The 16,188-nt window shown below is 42.0% G+C and overlaps 1 protein-coding gene and 1 long non-coding RNA gene across 2 annotated transcripts in view; both read right to left on the reverse strand.

Moving 5' to 3' along the window:
- Positions 1-3,086: 3,086 nt before the first annotated feature.
- colq (collagen-like tail subunit (single strand of homotrimer) of asymmetric acetylcholinesterase) overlaps positions 3,087-16,188 on the reverse strand; it is a gene marked incomplete at its 5' end in the record, with an annotated part of 29,331 nt that continues 16,229 nt past the window's right edge. The window contains 11 exons of the mRNA XM_052503403.1: positions 3,087-4,054; positions 4,200-4,302; positions 4,555-4,681; positions 5,040-5,159; positions 5,294-5,430; positions 7,165-7,261; positions 10,677-10,757; positions 11,640-11,720; positions 11,882-11,908; positions 12,006-12,068; positions 12,698-12,769. Of these exons, the coding sequence (XP_052359363.1) occupies positions 3,985-4,054; positions 4,200-4,302; positions 4,555-4,681; positions 5,040-5,159; positions 5,294-5,430; positions 7,165-7,261; positions 10,677-10,757; positions 11,640-11,720; positions 11,882-11,908; positions 12,006-12,068; positions 12,698-12,769 (978 nt within the window). The remainder of the gene's footprint in view (positions 4,055-4,199; positions 4,303-4,554; positions 4,682-5,039; positions 5,160-5,293; positions 5,431-7,164; positions 7,262-10,676; positions 10,758-11,639; positions 11,721-11,881; positions 11,909-12,005; positions 12,069-12,697; positions 12,770-16,188) is intronic.
- Positions 7,662-8,972, reverse strand: LOC127919656 (uncharacterized). Its single transcript, XR_008103690.1, has 4 exons — positions 8,881-8,972; positions 8,364-8,588; positions 8,220-8,294; positions 7,662-7,751 (listed from the first exon to the last, which is right to left on the reverse strand). It is a non-coding gene; the product is annotated as an uncharacterized LOC127919656 (long non-coding RNA).

Consider the following 16,188-nt stretch of genomic DNA (forward strand, 5'->3'; position numbering starts at 1 on the left):
AGCCCCATGTCAGACCAACCAGATGCCCTGACACTAACTAGAGAGTATTGACTCTGGTCAAAAATGTGTATGCAACCATTTGATGTGAGTTCCTTGGCTGAGTAAATAGCTTGTAGCAGTCAACAGCTTCCATTTTCTCATCTTTATTTTGTTCTCAATAATGCATGTCTGTGTCAAACGTGTGTTAATTATGAACTCAGAGGAGTATTGAAATCCTGATATGCGAGCGCATTCACCACCACCAAGCATTGTGTAATGTTACCACATGCTACCAGTGTACCTACAGCATACAGTACACTCATATTAGCCAAACAAATGGATATTTCATGTGTTTATACACGGTGCAATGGATAATACATTTATACCTGTCATATAAAAGTTGACGTAATATTCAGTCCTTACAGTTATACAGTTACATTAACAAGAACCATCAATATGTCTTTAAAAGCATATACCTTGTCGAGAGTAGACTAATATTTACTTACAGCATGTAGGCTTCATTCACAGCCTCCTCTGGCAAATCGGTTGCATTTTAAACTTGTAAATTACAGTACCACTAACATGCAGATGTAACATTTAGAACAGTCTTGAAATTACATATTTTCATACATCCACTTTTACGTGAGCAACAATATTTTCCTAAGTGTGGGTGAGGTTAAAGGTCGGCCTCCATTGGCACGGAGGTAAAGAACAGCTTATCCTGAAACGTTCTCTTAAACTACTGAGGGAATACAGGAAGTAATGCAGACTACAACTATAGTGTTCAGTTCTCCACTGAGTGGTGCAGTAGTTCTGCTCCAGTTATTTAAGCAGGCAGGCTGGAGGTATCAAGAGGAGTACTGCTATAAATACGAGACAGGAAGATGTCCAGAGCTTTCTAACTGATGCACCGTAGACTGTCATAAGGTTTCCCACCCTAACTATCGGAATTCACTTCCTACCAATTAGCAGCTAAAAAAGCTTCCTGTTCTGCAATGAGGAAATGATTTAAGAACATGTAGCAGTAATAATAACAGTTTGCCTGCCTTCACGTGTCATATCTCCCTGCAGACAGTAGTTCACTGAGGTCCTCCTCTTTACCTGGAGGACTGATGGCACGAGTCATCAACATGTACAGTAAGCACATCTGAGTGAGGAGGGGGACAGTGTAACAGTCAGTGTGCAGCATAGACTCATTGGTCTCATCTGTGTTCTACAGTGGATATGAGGGAGGATTTCTCTGAAAACATTATGTTAGAGGTTCCTGAGTTAAACCGTGGAAATGTCAATCGAAACTAAAGCAAAGGTGATCCTGCCCACAAAGTCCAGAATCTGAACGGCCCTCTTCAACTACAGTACAGTGCCATCAAAAGCTAATAGAGCGCACGGGCCTGGCTGTCCAAATGGTACACTATCCCCTATATAGTGCACTACTTTTAACCAGGGCCCATAGGACTCTTGTCACAAGTAGTGCACTACATGGGGAATAGGGTGTCATTTGGGACAACAGCTGTTCAGTTCTACCAGAAGGTGAGGGTTCCCGGTCTATCAGCTTGGCTGCTATTTCCACAGGCAGCCATCTTGGCTTAATGCTACTACTGTACAGTACATAGCTTTACTGTTCTTCTGAAGAGGATCTGACCAAGGCTTAAGATCTGCCTCTACAGTACAGACTGACCAAAGCTTAAGATCTGCCTCTACAGTACAGACTGACCAAGGCTTAAGATCTGCCTCTTCAGTACAGACTGACCAAGGCTTAAGATCTGCCTCTACAGTACAGACTGACCAAGGCTTAAGATCTGCCTCTACAGTACAGACTGACCAAGGCTTAAGATCTGCCTCTTCAGTACAGACTGACCAAGGCTTAAGATCTGCCTCTACAGTACAGACTGACCAAGGCTTAAGATCTGCCTCTTCAGTACAGACTGACCAAGGCTTAAGATCTGCCTCTTCAGTACAGACTGACCAAGGCTTAAGATCTGCCTCTACAGTACAGACTGACCAAGGCTTAAGATCTGCCTCTACAGTACAGACTGACCAAGGCTTAAGATCTGCCTCTACAGTACAGACTGACCAAGGCTTAAGATCTGCCTCTTCAGTACAGACTGACCAAGGCTTCAGATCTGACAGACTGACCAAGGCTTACAGTACAGACTGACCAAGGCTTAAGATCTGCCTCTACAGTACAGACTGACCAAGGCTTAAGATCTGCCTCTACAGTACAGACTGACCAAGGCTTAAGATCTGCCTCTACAGTACAGACTGACCAAGGCTTAAGATCTGCCTCTACAGTACAGACTGACCAAGGCTTAAGATCTGCCTCTACAGTACAGACTGACCAAGGCTTAAGATCTGCCTCTACAGTACAGACTGACCAAGGCTTCAGTACAGACTGACCAAGGCTTAAGATCTGCCTCTACAGTACAGACTGACCAAGGCTTAAGATCTGCCTCTACAGTACAGACTGACCAAGGCTTAAGATCTGCCTCTTCAGTACAGACTGACCAAGGCTTAAGATCTGCCTCTACAGTACAGACTGACCAAGGCTTAAGATCTGCCTCTACAGTACAGACTGACCAAGGCTTAAGATCTGCCTCTACAGTACAGACTGACCAAGGCTTAAGATCTGCCTCTTCAGTACAGACTGACCAAGGCTTAAGATCTGCCTCTACAGTACAGACTGACCAAGGCTTAAGATCTGCCTCTACAGTACAGACTGACCAAGGCTTAAGATCTGCCTCTACAGTACAGACTGACCAAGGCTTAAGATCTGCCTCTCAGTACAGACTGACCAAGGCTTAAGATCTGCTTCAGTACAGACTGACCAAGGCTTAAGATCAGTACAGACTGACCAAGGCTTAAGATCTGCCTCTACAGTACAGACTGACCAAGGCTTTAAGATCTGCTTCAGTACAGACTGACCAAGGCTTAAGATCTGCTTACAGTACAGACTGACCAAGAAATAAAACTGGCTTAAGATCTGATCTCTACAGTACAGACTGACCAAGGCTTAAGATCTGCCTCTCAGTACAGACTGACCAAGGCTTAAGATCTGCCTCTACAGTACAGACTGACCAAGGCTTAAGATCTTACAGTACAGACTGACCAAGGCTTAAGATCTGCCTCTACAGTACAGACTGACCAAGGCTTAAGATCTGCCTCTTCAGTACAGACTGACCAAGGCTTAAGATCTGCCTCTTCAGTACAGACTGACCAAGGCTTCAGTACAGACTGACCAAGGCTCTCAGAATCCTCCTGAATACTGTATCATTATAACATGCCCCTGCTGTCCTGATTAGTACAATTATAACATACAATATACTCCCTACGTACAAATGGAGACGTATACCTACTATATATACACAGTACGAAGCTCATGACAACGATAGTAAGTATTGTGATTGGTTAAATGCCTAGGTAATGACATCTGTGGCCATGGTCTCACAGCAATCTCAGCCTCATGCAAATGCTACAGTACATGACGTCATTGACGTTGCAGTAAAATACACAGCACCCTACTTCTGATTGTTCAGACCTGGTTCTCTCTTCTTTAACAGTGCTACGTCGAGGTAAATATGGCTTCCGGCTCCACCCACGAGTCTCTCACTTTCTCAGAGCTTTCCCATTGGCTGTCTCTCCCTTCCTGGCTGTCTCTCATTTGACTGCCTCTCGTTCAGCGGCTGGTCCTATCAGGTGGGCAGAGCCTCTTCAGTCTTGAGTTGAGTTTTATTTAAGACAAAGTGAAATTGTCCAGTGCGAATGGATGAGGGGGCATTTTACTGGCCCCGGCTCCCCTCCTCGGGAGCTACATGGCTTCAGCAGCGATACAACAGAGTTAGTGTGTGTAGTTTTGGTTATTTTGTCAGGCTTAGTCCAGTTTGTCAACACTTCCTTTTTGAGTCTCTTGTTTGCAGTGTTGTTGTTGATCTTTTATTTGCCGTCCTCCTGTTCAGTACCAAAGCAAACGAGACAAGAAGGATCCCACTGCTGTGTCCAGGTTCCTCCTCATGTGAAATACTTGCAGTTTGTAGAGTCAATGACACAGTACGGAGTGCATCTGAGACGACCATAAGACCTGGGAATCAAGGAGAATTGGAACCCTCTGTCAACTAATCATGACAATGGCAGACAGTTACTGCTTCATAGGGAAAGTTATGAGGTTACGTACAGTAAGATATGGAAAGCAGACAAGAATGGATCAAGCCAGTAAGCCTACTAACCCTGGGAGATATGAGTTGCATGTCTGATAGCCAAAGTCCTTTCCATCACATTCCTCGGCCCCGTCGTAGCGATAACCATCTCCACAGTAAGCATGTTTACACTCTGAGGAGGAAGAGATGGAGAGAGAAACAGAGGGGGAGAAACATAGAGACCCGCGGAGAGAGAAAGACACAGAGAGACAGGGAGAGATCAATAGCCATTCAAACCAGACCGGTGCTTCTGTATGTCATCAATAGCATTATCATTTATCCATATCAACTTCCCATGCGGTAATCGAACCCACAACCCCAGGCTCCAACAAACAGAACCATCAGCAGAACCAAACCACAAATCCACTCTGATAACATGACTTACTGACGCAGCCGTCGGTGACAATCCTATTCCCGTCGTCACATTCCTCCCCATTGGGGATCTGAACGATCCCGTCGCCACAGTAACCCTCCTGTTCCGGAGCGTTCTCCGTAGACTGGAATGGCGTCAGCTGAAAGATAGAAGTCTTTTACAGAGATTAGAAACTAAAACTAAGAAAATGAAATAAAACTGGAACTTAAAGATGAACCTTGCCAAGTAATACTGTAAGCACTTAGACATATCCCGTTTAGAAGATAATGTATTTTTTATTTTTTTTATTTAACCTTTATTTAACCAGGCAAGTCAGTTAAGAACACATTCTTATTTTCAATGACGGCCTGGGAACAGTGGGTTAACTGCCTGTTCAGGGGCAGAACAACAGATTTGTACCTTGTCAGCTCGGGGGTTTGAACTCGCAACCTTCCGGTTACTAGTCCAACGCTCTAACCACTAGGCTACGCTGCCGCCCCAAGTATCAAGTGAGGTACCTGAATGGGCAGCCATCCGCTGGTGTCCTTGAAGTAAAGCGACCTCTGGTCTTTCCGGAAGGCTAGGGCATTGTCCGTATGAAGACCATCTAGTTCTTCTTGACTGTTTACCACAAATATCTGTACGAGAAACAACAAGATACATTCTGGGTGAGACACAATAAAGACTAATTTGGCCTATTAACTGCCTTTCGCTGAGGCAAGTTTCTGATTCGCAATAAATGTTGATCATGTTACTTGTGTTGCCTGCTCACCGCTGGCACTTTGGCGTAGTCGCTCCTGGAACTATGTTCATCAAGCTGTGGACTCTTCACACTAATGGAGTTACAGCTGCAAGGTCCAGGAAGACCTGGTAGCCCCCTCTCACCTTTCGTTCCAACCACGTAGAGTCCTGAACAAGAACTATACATTTAGATCATATATTATCAATGTAGGCATATGTACAAAAAGTGATGTACACATGAAACTATCTCTATATCACAGAGTACCACATTCAGAGACAGCCATGAGCGAGGTCACAGGGACTATATGTTATAAATGCCTCTGCTGAAATGCACTATCCTGGCCCCCTCGTCTATCTATGAAGTTGGTAAAGCAATCAACTTAATTTGCGCAGACACCTGAACAAGACACCGGTTGTCACAGTTTAATTACATGGTGACATAATGTTTGTAAATATGTAAGGAGCTTTTTGGCCCACGATGAATTTGTTTTAAGGACATGATGTCATGGCTTTAGCATCCATCCCATCCCAGATCCCCCCGCCACCCCCCTCATGGTATCTGTTACACCTCAGGAGGGGGAGAGAGGGGCGGTGATCAGGTTCCTCTGAAGCTAAATAAGCTCTCTGGTGTTACCTCCTGCTGTGATTTAATGTCTGCTTCCTTTCGCTGATGCTGCACGGGGGGCTGCCTGCCTGAAGCTTCTCACACCCATCCCTGAAGCTTCTCACACCCATCCCTGAAGCTTCTCAGACCCATCCCTGAAGCTTCTCACACCCATCCCTGAAGCTTCTCACACCCATCCCTGAAGCTTCTCAGACCCATACCTGAAGCTTCTCACACCCATACCTGAAGCTTCTCAGACCCATACCTGAAGCTTCTCACACCCATCCCTGAAGCTTCTCAGACCCATACCTGAAGCTTCTCACACCCATCCCTGAAGCTTCTCAGACCCATACCTGAAGCTTCTCACAGCCATCCCTGAAGCTTCTCAGACCCATACCTGAAGCTTCTCACACCCATCCCTGAAGCTTCTCACACCCATACCTGAAGCTTCTCACACCCATCCCTGAAGCTTCTCACACCCATCCCTGAAGCTTCTCACACCCATCCCTGAAGCTTCTCACACCCATACCTGAAGCTTCTCACACCCATACCTGAAGCTTCTCACACCCATCCCTGAAGCTTCTCACACCCATCCCTGAAGCTTCTCACACCCATCCCTGAAGCTTCTCACACACATACCTGAAGCTTCTCACACCCATCCCTGAAGCTTCTCACACCCATCCCTGAAGCTTCTCAGACCCATCCCTGAAGCTGCTCACACCCATCCCTGAAGCTTCTCAGACCCATACCTGAAGCTTCTCACACCCATCCCTGAAGCTTCTCAGACCCATACCTGAAGCTTCTCACACCCATCCCTGAAGCTTCTCAGACCCATACCTGAAGCTTCTCACACCCATCCCTGAAGCTTCTCAGACCCATACCTGAAGCTTCTCACACCCATCCCTGAAGCTTCTCACACCCATCCCTGAAGCTTCTCACACCCATCCCTGAAGCTTCTCACACTGACAGGACCTCATACTAAACCTCAAAATGTACTTTCCAGTGAGATTCTCCATTTTGCCTTTGTTTTAATTACAGGAGAAGGTTTTAAAAATCTAGGTCTGAGAAACTAGCCTTCAGAGTCCAGAAAATGGGCAGAGCCTCCAACAAAGAACATACCAATCACTCTAAATCTGACTCGATGTTCTTCCCTGGAATTCATCCAGGTACACACTCAGCCTGCATATCACAGACTGGCAACAGATTAGCATGTTAGCCCAGCCACACTCCCTAGCCCTACAGCAGTCTCTAATGAAGCGAAGCTCAGATGGGAGAGTTGATGGAGGTGGTGTCCTTACCTGAGGCTGGGAGACCTGGGGGACCAGGGTGGCCTGTGGGCCCCTGAGGACCTGCTGGACCTAGAGGGCCAATAATCCCATTGTCGCCCTTCCCTCCCTGTTTAATCAGACAAGAAAAATACCACATGTAAAAACATCGACAGACAAACATATGGTAAACCTTTATTGGTCAAAACATGTCACCACATCATAGTGATTTGAAGTTACAGTATGTTGCTCAAAGAGGGCAGCAGGTAGCATAGTGGTTAGAGCGTTGGACTAGTAATCGAAAGGTTGCTAGATCAAAATCTGTTGTTCTGCCCCTGAAAATGATTGAAAATAAGAATTTGTTCTTAACTGACTTGCCTAGTTAAATAAAGGAAAAATAAAAAAAAGATAGAAGCTGTGATTAAAAAAGTTCTGCCTAACAGCATATGATATTATGTCATTAAGATCCAAGTAAGATCCTAATACAGTATATCTCCCACCTGTTTAATAAACAAAACACCTGTTTAATACAGTATCTCTCTCACCTGTTTAATACAGTATCTCTCTCACCTGTTTAATACAGTATCTCTCTCACCTGTTTAATACAGTATCTCTCTCACCTGTTTAATACATCTCTCACCTTTTTAATACACCTGTTTATACAGTATCTCTCTCACCTGTTTAATACAGTATCTCTCTCACCTGTTTAATACACCTGTTTATCTCTCTCACCTGTTTAATACAGTATCTCTCTACCTGTTTATTACAGTATCTCTCTCACCTGTTTAATACATCTCTCACCTGTTTAATACAGTATCTCTCTCACCTGTTTAATACAGTATCTCTCTCACCTGTTTAATACATCTCTCACCTGTTTAATACAGTATCTCTCACCTGTTTAATACAGTATCTCTCTCACCTGTTTAATACAGTATCTCTCTCACCTGTTTAATACAGTATCTCTCACCTGTTTAATACAGTATCTCTCTCACCTGTTTAATACAGTATCTCTCTCACCTGTTTAATACAGTATCTCTCTCACCTGTTTAATACAGTATCTCTCACCTGTTTAATACAGCATCTCTCACCTGTTTAATACAGTATCTCTCTCACCTGTTTAATACAGTATCTCTCTCACCTGTTTAATACAGTATCTCTCTCACCTGTTTAATACAGTATCTCTCACCTGTTTAATACAGTATCTCTCACCACCTGTTTAATACATCTCTCACCTGTTTAATACAGTATCTCTCTCACCTGTTTAATACAGTATCTCTCTCACCTGTTTAATACAGTATCTCTCTCACCTGTTTAATACAGTATCTCTCTCACCTGTTTAATACAGTATCTCTCTCACCTGTTTAATACAGTATCTCTCTCACCTGTTTAATACAGTATCTCTCTCACCTGTTTAATACAGTATCTCTCTCACCTGTTTAATACAGTATCTCTCTCACCTGTTTAATACATCTCCCACCTGTTAATAAACAAAACACCTGTTTAATACAGTATCTCTCTCACCTGTTTAATAATACAGCATCTCACACACCTCTTTAATACAGTATCTCTCACCTGTTTAATAATACAGTTTATACAGTATCTCTCTCACCTGTTTTAATATCTCTCTCAGTTTATCTCTCTCACCTGTTTAATACAGTTTATCTCTCTCACCTGTTTAATACAGTATCTCTCTCACCTGTTTAATAATACAGATATCTCTCTCACCTGTTTAATACATATCTCTCTCACCTGTTTAATACAGTATCTCTCTCACCTGTTTAATACAGTATCTCTCTCACCTGTTTAATACAGTATCTCTCTCACCTGTTTAATACAGTATCTCTCTCACCTGTTTTTAATACAGATATCTCTCTCACCTGTTTAATACAGTATCTCTCTCACCTGTTTCTCACCTGTTTAATAATCACCTGTTTAATACATATCTCTCTCACCTGTTTAATAATAAGATATCTCTCTCACCTGTTTAATACAGTATCTCTCTCACCTGTTTAATACAGTATCTCTCTCACCTGTTTAATAATAAGTATCTCTCTCACCTGTTTAATACAGTATCTCTCTCACCTGTTTAATACAGTTTATCAGTATATCTCACCTGTTTAATACAGTATCTCTCACCTGTTTAATACAGTATCTCTCTCACCTGTTTAATACATCTCTCACCTTTTTAATACAGCATCTCTCACCTGTTTAATACAGTATCTCTCTCACCTGTTTAATACAGTATCTCTCTCACCTGTTTAATAATAAGATATCTCTCTCACCTGTTTAATACAGTATCTCTCTCACCTGTTTAATAATAAGATATATCTCTCACCTGTTTAATAATAAGATATCTCTCTCACCTGTTTAATAATAAGTTTCTATCTCTCACTCACCTGTTTAATAATAAGATATCTCTCTCACCTGTTTAATAATAAGATATCTCTCTCACCTGTTTAATAATAAGATATCTCTCTCACCTGTTTAATAATAAGATATCTCTCTCACCTGTTTAATAATAAGATATCTCTCTCACCTGTTTAATAATAAGATATCTCTCTCACCTGTTTAATAATAAAGATATCTCTCACCTGTTTAATAATAAGATATCTCTCTCACCTGTTTACCTAATAAGATATATCTCTCACCTGTTTAATAATAAGATATATCTCTCACCTGTTTAATAATAAGATTTAATCTCTCACCTGTTTAATAATAAGATATCTCTCTCACCTGTTTAATAATAAGATATCTCTCTCACCTGTTTAATAATAAGATATCTCTCTCACCTGTTTAATAATAAGATATATCTCTCACCTGTTTAATAATAAGATATCTCTCTCACCTGTTTAATAATAAGATATATCTCTCACCTGTTTAATAATAAGATATCTCTCTCACCTGTTTAATAATAAGATATCTCTCTCACCTGTTTAATAATAAGATATCTCTCTCACCTGTTTAATAATAAGATATCTCTCTCACCTGTTTAATAATAAGATATCTCTCTCACCTGTTTAATAATAAGATATCTCTCTCACCTGTTTAATAATAAGATATCTCTCTCACCTGTTTAATAATAAGATATCTCTCTCACCTGTTTAATAATAAGATATCTCTCTCACCTGTTTAATAATAAGATATATCTCTCACCTGTTTAATAATAAGATATCTCTCTCACCTGTTTAATAATAAGATATATCTCTCACCTGTTTAATAATAAGATATCTCTCTCACCTGTTTAATAATAAGATATCTCTCTCACCTGTTTAATAATAAGATATCTCTCTCACCTGTTTAATAATAAGATATCTCTCTCACCTGTTTAATAATAAGATATCTCTCTCACCTGTTTAATAATAAGATATCTCTCTCACCTGTTTAATAATAAGATATCTCTCTCACCTGTTTAATAATAAGATATATCTCTCACCTGTTTAATAATAAGATATCTCTCTCACCTGTTTAATAATAAGATATATCTCTCACCTGTTTAATAATAAGATATATCTCTCACTTGTTTACTAATAAGATATCTCTCTCACCTGTTTGCCCCTCTTCCCTGGTCTGCCCGTCGGTCCTCTATTCCCTGAGATTCCAGGTTCTCCCTTTGGACCCATTTCCCCCTGAGGACATAAACCACAGCACTCCATCAACAACAACATATGCCGGTACGTCATATAAATAACTGTGGTCCAGTTTAGAATTGTGTTCTTCAGTTATTATGGAGGGCCAGTTGATTCTCGTTCTATCCTGTTGTTCAATGAACCTCCACTACACGTCACCCTACAATGACCTCCTCCTGCTCCTTCTCCCCTTCCTCCTGCTCCTTCTCCCCTTCCTCCAGCTCCTTCTCCCCTTCCTCCTGCTCCTCCCCCCCTTCCTCCTGCTCCTTCTCCCCTTCCTCCTGCTCCTCCTCCCCTTCCTCCTGCTCTTCCTCCCCTTCCTCCAGCTCCTTCTCCCCTTCCTCCTGCTCCTCCTCCCCTTCCTCCTGCTCCTTCTCCCCTTCCTCCTGCTCCTTCTCCCCTTTTCTCCTGCTCCTCCTCCCCTTCCCCCTGCTCCTCCTCCCCTTCCTCCTGCTCCTCCTCCCCTTCCTCCTGCTCCTCCTCCCCTTCCTCCAGCTCCTTCTCCCCTTCCTCCAGCTCCTTCTCCCCTTCCTCCTGCTCCTCCTCCCCTTCCTCCTGCTCCTTCTCCCCTTCCTCCAGCTCCTTCTCCCCTTCCTCCTGCTCCTCCTCCCCTTCCTCCTGCTCCTTCTCCCCTTCCTCCTGCTCCTCCTCCCCTTCCACCTGCTCCTTCTCCCCTTCCTCCTGCTCCTTCTCCCCTTCCTCCTGCTCCTCCTCCCCTTCCTCCTGCTCCCCCTCCCCTTCCTCCTGCCCCTTCTCCCCTTCCTCCAGCTCCTCCTCCCCTTCCTCCTGCTCCTTCTCCCCTTCCTCCCCTTCCTCCAGCTCCTCCACATCAACCCCAGTAGCTGATAAACATCAGATCATGTTACAAGATGCAAGTCTCACTTTCTGTCCAAGCATTCCAGGGAAGCCCATTGTTCCCTTGTCTCCCTTCATCCCTCTCTCACTACGGTCACCACGGGAACCCTGATGAGACAGACAGGACACAAAACAACTGTAAACAAAACATCCATAAACACACTGAAAACACACACATGTTGTTGAACCAACCCAGAGGAACTCAAATATGGTTTGTAATGTAATAGAATAAGAGTAAGGAGTCAAAAACATTTGAAGTAATCACCCACCTTTTCTCCTTTGTATCCAGGTAAACCCTAGGAAGGAAGATCAGAAGTCTGAAGTATAGAAATTATGAATAATATAATGTTGAAATCAGACAAATGTCTCAGTGAAAGATGAAGGTTCACAGACCTTAGGTCCAAGAGGTCCTCTTGCTCCAGGTATTCCCATCAATCCACCATCTCCCTTCTCCCCCTGCCAGACACGCACGCACACACGGCGTGTACACACACACACACACACACACACACACACACACACACACACACACACACACACACACACACACACACACACACACACACACACACACACACACACACACACACACACACACACACACACACACACACACACACACACACACACGGCTCTGACAACACAGTCTTCATCTACCTTTACAAATAATATCATACAGATGTGGTATCTTAATTTTGATCACTCTGTCGCAGAGAATTTTCCTGCACCATAGGAAATTCAAATGAACTCATGATTCACATAAATTCACTGAAAACGCACAGTTCTCTTTCCCTTACTAGATCTTACTGCTAATATATATATATTAATTATTATATTATTATATATATATAGTATATATTATATATATTAATATATTTAAAAAATAATCAAATCCTCCTGCTGCAAGATTATTTTACTCCTGCGACGAAACTGGTCAAATTAAGATCTAACACCTGTAGGTACAGGAACACACATACCATCTTATCTTATTGCATAATTTGTGTTCTATCATTTTTTTCTTCCATACTATGGTACAGTATAATATCATATTGACATTTGGGCACCATGAAATAGGACTTACTCACCTTGGGCCCATTTGGTCCTGGCCACCCGGCTGGTCCCTGGCGCCCCGGGAGACCTGGAGGCCCCGTCCGACCCTGGAGGGCCACAACATAATTTCTTTAGCACAGGGTTCCCAAATTGTTTTTTTTTGCGTGGGGGACCCCTTATGTGATAGCAAATTCATCAGGGACCACCTCATAATATCAGAACACAAGTCCTACTTCAGAGTGGACTATAAATAGCATAGAAGCAGTTTTACTATGACTTCAAGTCTTGGGTTCCAGGAAAAACATCTTTAAACGCTTATTACCCAGAATTCTACACATTTTGCCTTTGGGCATAGAGGCTATTTTGCCATTTTAAAGTTGATTTCTTGCAATTCTAGTACCAGTGTAAATTTTGCCAACAACAACTACAGTGGGGCAAAAAAATACTTGACAACTTGTTTTTCCTGACTAAAGCTATGATAATGAGATGCTCTGGAAGAAACCGATAACTGTAACTTCATTTTAGTGACCAGATGTGACCAGATGAGAATTCCACAAGAGACTAATGGACATTTAATTTGACATGAAGCTCCTTTTCATCTGTATTGTCCAATCAGAAGAAGTCAGGATATTTCATGCAACCCTCTCATTGGCAGAATTGACATCTTTCAGTTGCGCGATCTGATTTAGCTGATCTATCCAACTCTCCCACAAAGCTCCCAGGTGGTCTCTTCAGTCCATCTTTTGAACTGATGTGAAGCCAAGACACTTCACTTATAACTAACCTCAACCAGAAACAATAATGTTTATTCTCTTTCTTACTTTCATGTAGGGAAGTTCTGTTTTGATATCATCAGAAGCTCTATTTTCCCATGCAATAGTATTCCTGTAATTTCTAGAAAGCTAAAATTCTCCCCTTCAATGAAACAATTGTTATTTACCCCTTCAACAGTCATGATGGGAAGAAAATCAGAGCTGTACATTTTATTTACCTGTAGCCCAGCCTTTATGGTTAATTATGGCTGGCTTTGGTTACAATCTGCCACAATATCAATGTGGCTAAACTATACCAGGGATAGTAGGCCTAGTGGGACAAGGCCACCTGAATGTAATCTACACCTCCATTAGGTTGATATACACTGAGTGTACCAAACATTAAGAACACCTTCCTAATATTGAGTTGCATCACCCTTTTGCCCTCAGAACAGTCTCAATTCGTCGGGGTATGGAGTCTACAAGGTGTCCAAAGTGTTCCACATGGATGCTGGCCCATGTTGACTCCAATGTTTCCCACAGTTGTGTCAAGTTGGCTGGATGTCCTCTGCGTGGTGGACCATTCTTGATACACACAGGAAACTGTTGAGAGTGAAAAACCCAGCAGCATTGCAGTTCTTGACACAAACCGGTGCGCCTGGCTCCTACTACCATACCCCATTCAAAGGCACTTTTGTCTTGCCCATTGACCCTCTGAATGGCAACACATACACAATCCATGTCTCAATTGTCTCAAGGCTTAAAAATACTCCTTTAACCTGTTTCCTCCCCTTCATCTACACTGACTGAAGTGGATTTAACAAACTACATCAATAAGGGATCATAGTGTTCACCTGGATTCACCTGGTCAGTCTACGTTATGGAAATAACTCTCTTCAAACAATACCATGGTATTCTTTCACTGTAATAGCTACTGTAAATTGGACAGTGCAGTTAGATTAACAAGAATTTAAGCTTTCTGCCAATATCATATATGTCTATGTCTGGTGAAATGTTCTTGTTACTTACAACCTCATGCTAATCGCATTAGCCTACGTTAGCTCAACCTTCCGGAGGGGGACTCACCAATCCTGTAGAGGTTATGGAAAGAGCATAATGTTTTTCCGTAACGTTTTGTCCACTCGGTGTAAATTGTAATTATGTTGTTTGAGTGTCATTTCTATACAGCCGACACTTTCTCATTCTGAACTTCTGACAGAGTGGAATGGATGTGGCTTCGTGAAAATGACCACATGAGCAGCTGCCTCTCATCGATTTGACCGCTCTAACAGAGTTACACCTCTGACATCGCCAAAACATCAGCTCTGCCGGTGTCGGATATCGCCTGTTAACACTTCATCTGATTAAATCTAGGTCTAAGACTAAAACAGGTGACCAAATTAGTTCTACCCATTTTGCCATGGACACAGAGAAAGTGTTGCCGTTTTAGGCATAAATTACAGTGCCATTATGTTCAAAACAACATTTTGGGGAATACAAGAAGAATTTAGTTAAATAAATGGATAATTGATGGAGAACTGTGGATATCTATGTACCAATGAACCTCCCAGTCCCAGGCTGTGCATCTAAGGTTTAACAGAAATTGTGGTTGGATAATACATTGCATTGTATTGCACCCTCTAGTCTAAACACTTTTCACAGATCCCTTCTGCAAAATGTGTTTAATTGGTTGTTGCTAGCAATATTAATACAAAATATATTGTATTAATGAATGTATTATTATTGTTTAAAAAAATAAGAGTCATGCCGCAGACCCCCTGCAGTACCTCCACTTTGGAAATGCCTGATTTAGCAGACTTTTTACAGTTATCACACAGTAATGGTTGGAGCAGTCTTTTTACAGTTATCACACAGTAATGGTTGGAGCAGTCTTTTTACAGTTATCACACAGTAATGGTTGGAGCAGTCTTTTTACAGTTATCACACAGTAATGGTTGGAGCAGACTTTTTACAGTTATCACACAGTAATGGTTGGAGCAGACTTTTTACAGTTATCACACAGTAATGGTTGGAGCAGTCTTTTTACAGTTATCACACAGTAATGGTTGGAGCAGACTTTTTACAGTTATCACACAGTAATGGTTGGAGCAGACTTTTTACAGTTATCACACAGTAATGGTTGGAGCAGACTTTTTACAGTTATCACACAGTAATGGTTGGAGCAGTCTTTTTACAGTTATCACACAGTAATGGTTGGAGCAGACTTTTTACAGTTATCACACAGTAATGGTTGGAGCAGACTTTTTACAGTTATCACACAGTAATGGTTGGAGCAGACTTTTTACAGTTATCACACAGTAATGGTTGGAGCAGACTTTTTACAGTTATCACACTTTTTACAGTTATCACACAGTAATGGTTGGAGCAGAATTTTTACAGTTATCACACAGTAATGGTTGGAGCAGTCTTTTTACAGTTATCACACAGTAATGGTTGGAGCAGACTTTTTACAGTTATCACACAGTAATGGTTGGAGCAGACTTTTTACAGTTATCACACAGTAATGGTTGGAGCAGTCTTTTTACAGTTATCACACAGTAATGGTTGGAGCAGACTTTTTACAGTTATCACACAGTAATGGTTGGAGCAGTCTTTTTACAGTTATCACACAGTAATGGTTGGAGCAGACTTTTTACAGTTATCACACAGTAATGGTTGGAGCAGACTTTTTACAGTTATCACACAGTAATGGTTGGAGCAGACTTTTTACAGTTATCACACAGTAATGGTTGGAGCAGTCTTTTTACAGTTAT

The sequence above is a fragment of the Oncorhynchus keta genome, unplaced genomic scaffold (genome assembly GCF_023373465.1).
Source record: "Oncorhynchus keta strain PuntledgeMale-10-30-2019 unplaced genomic scaffold, Oket_V2 Un_contig_17343_pilon_pilon, whole genome shotgun sequence".
NCBI lineage: Eukaryota > Metazoa > Chordata > Actinopteri > Salmoniformes > Salmonidae > Oncorhynchus > Oncorhynchus keta.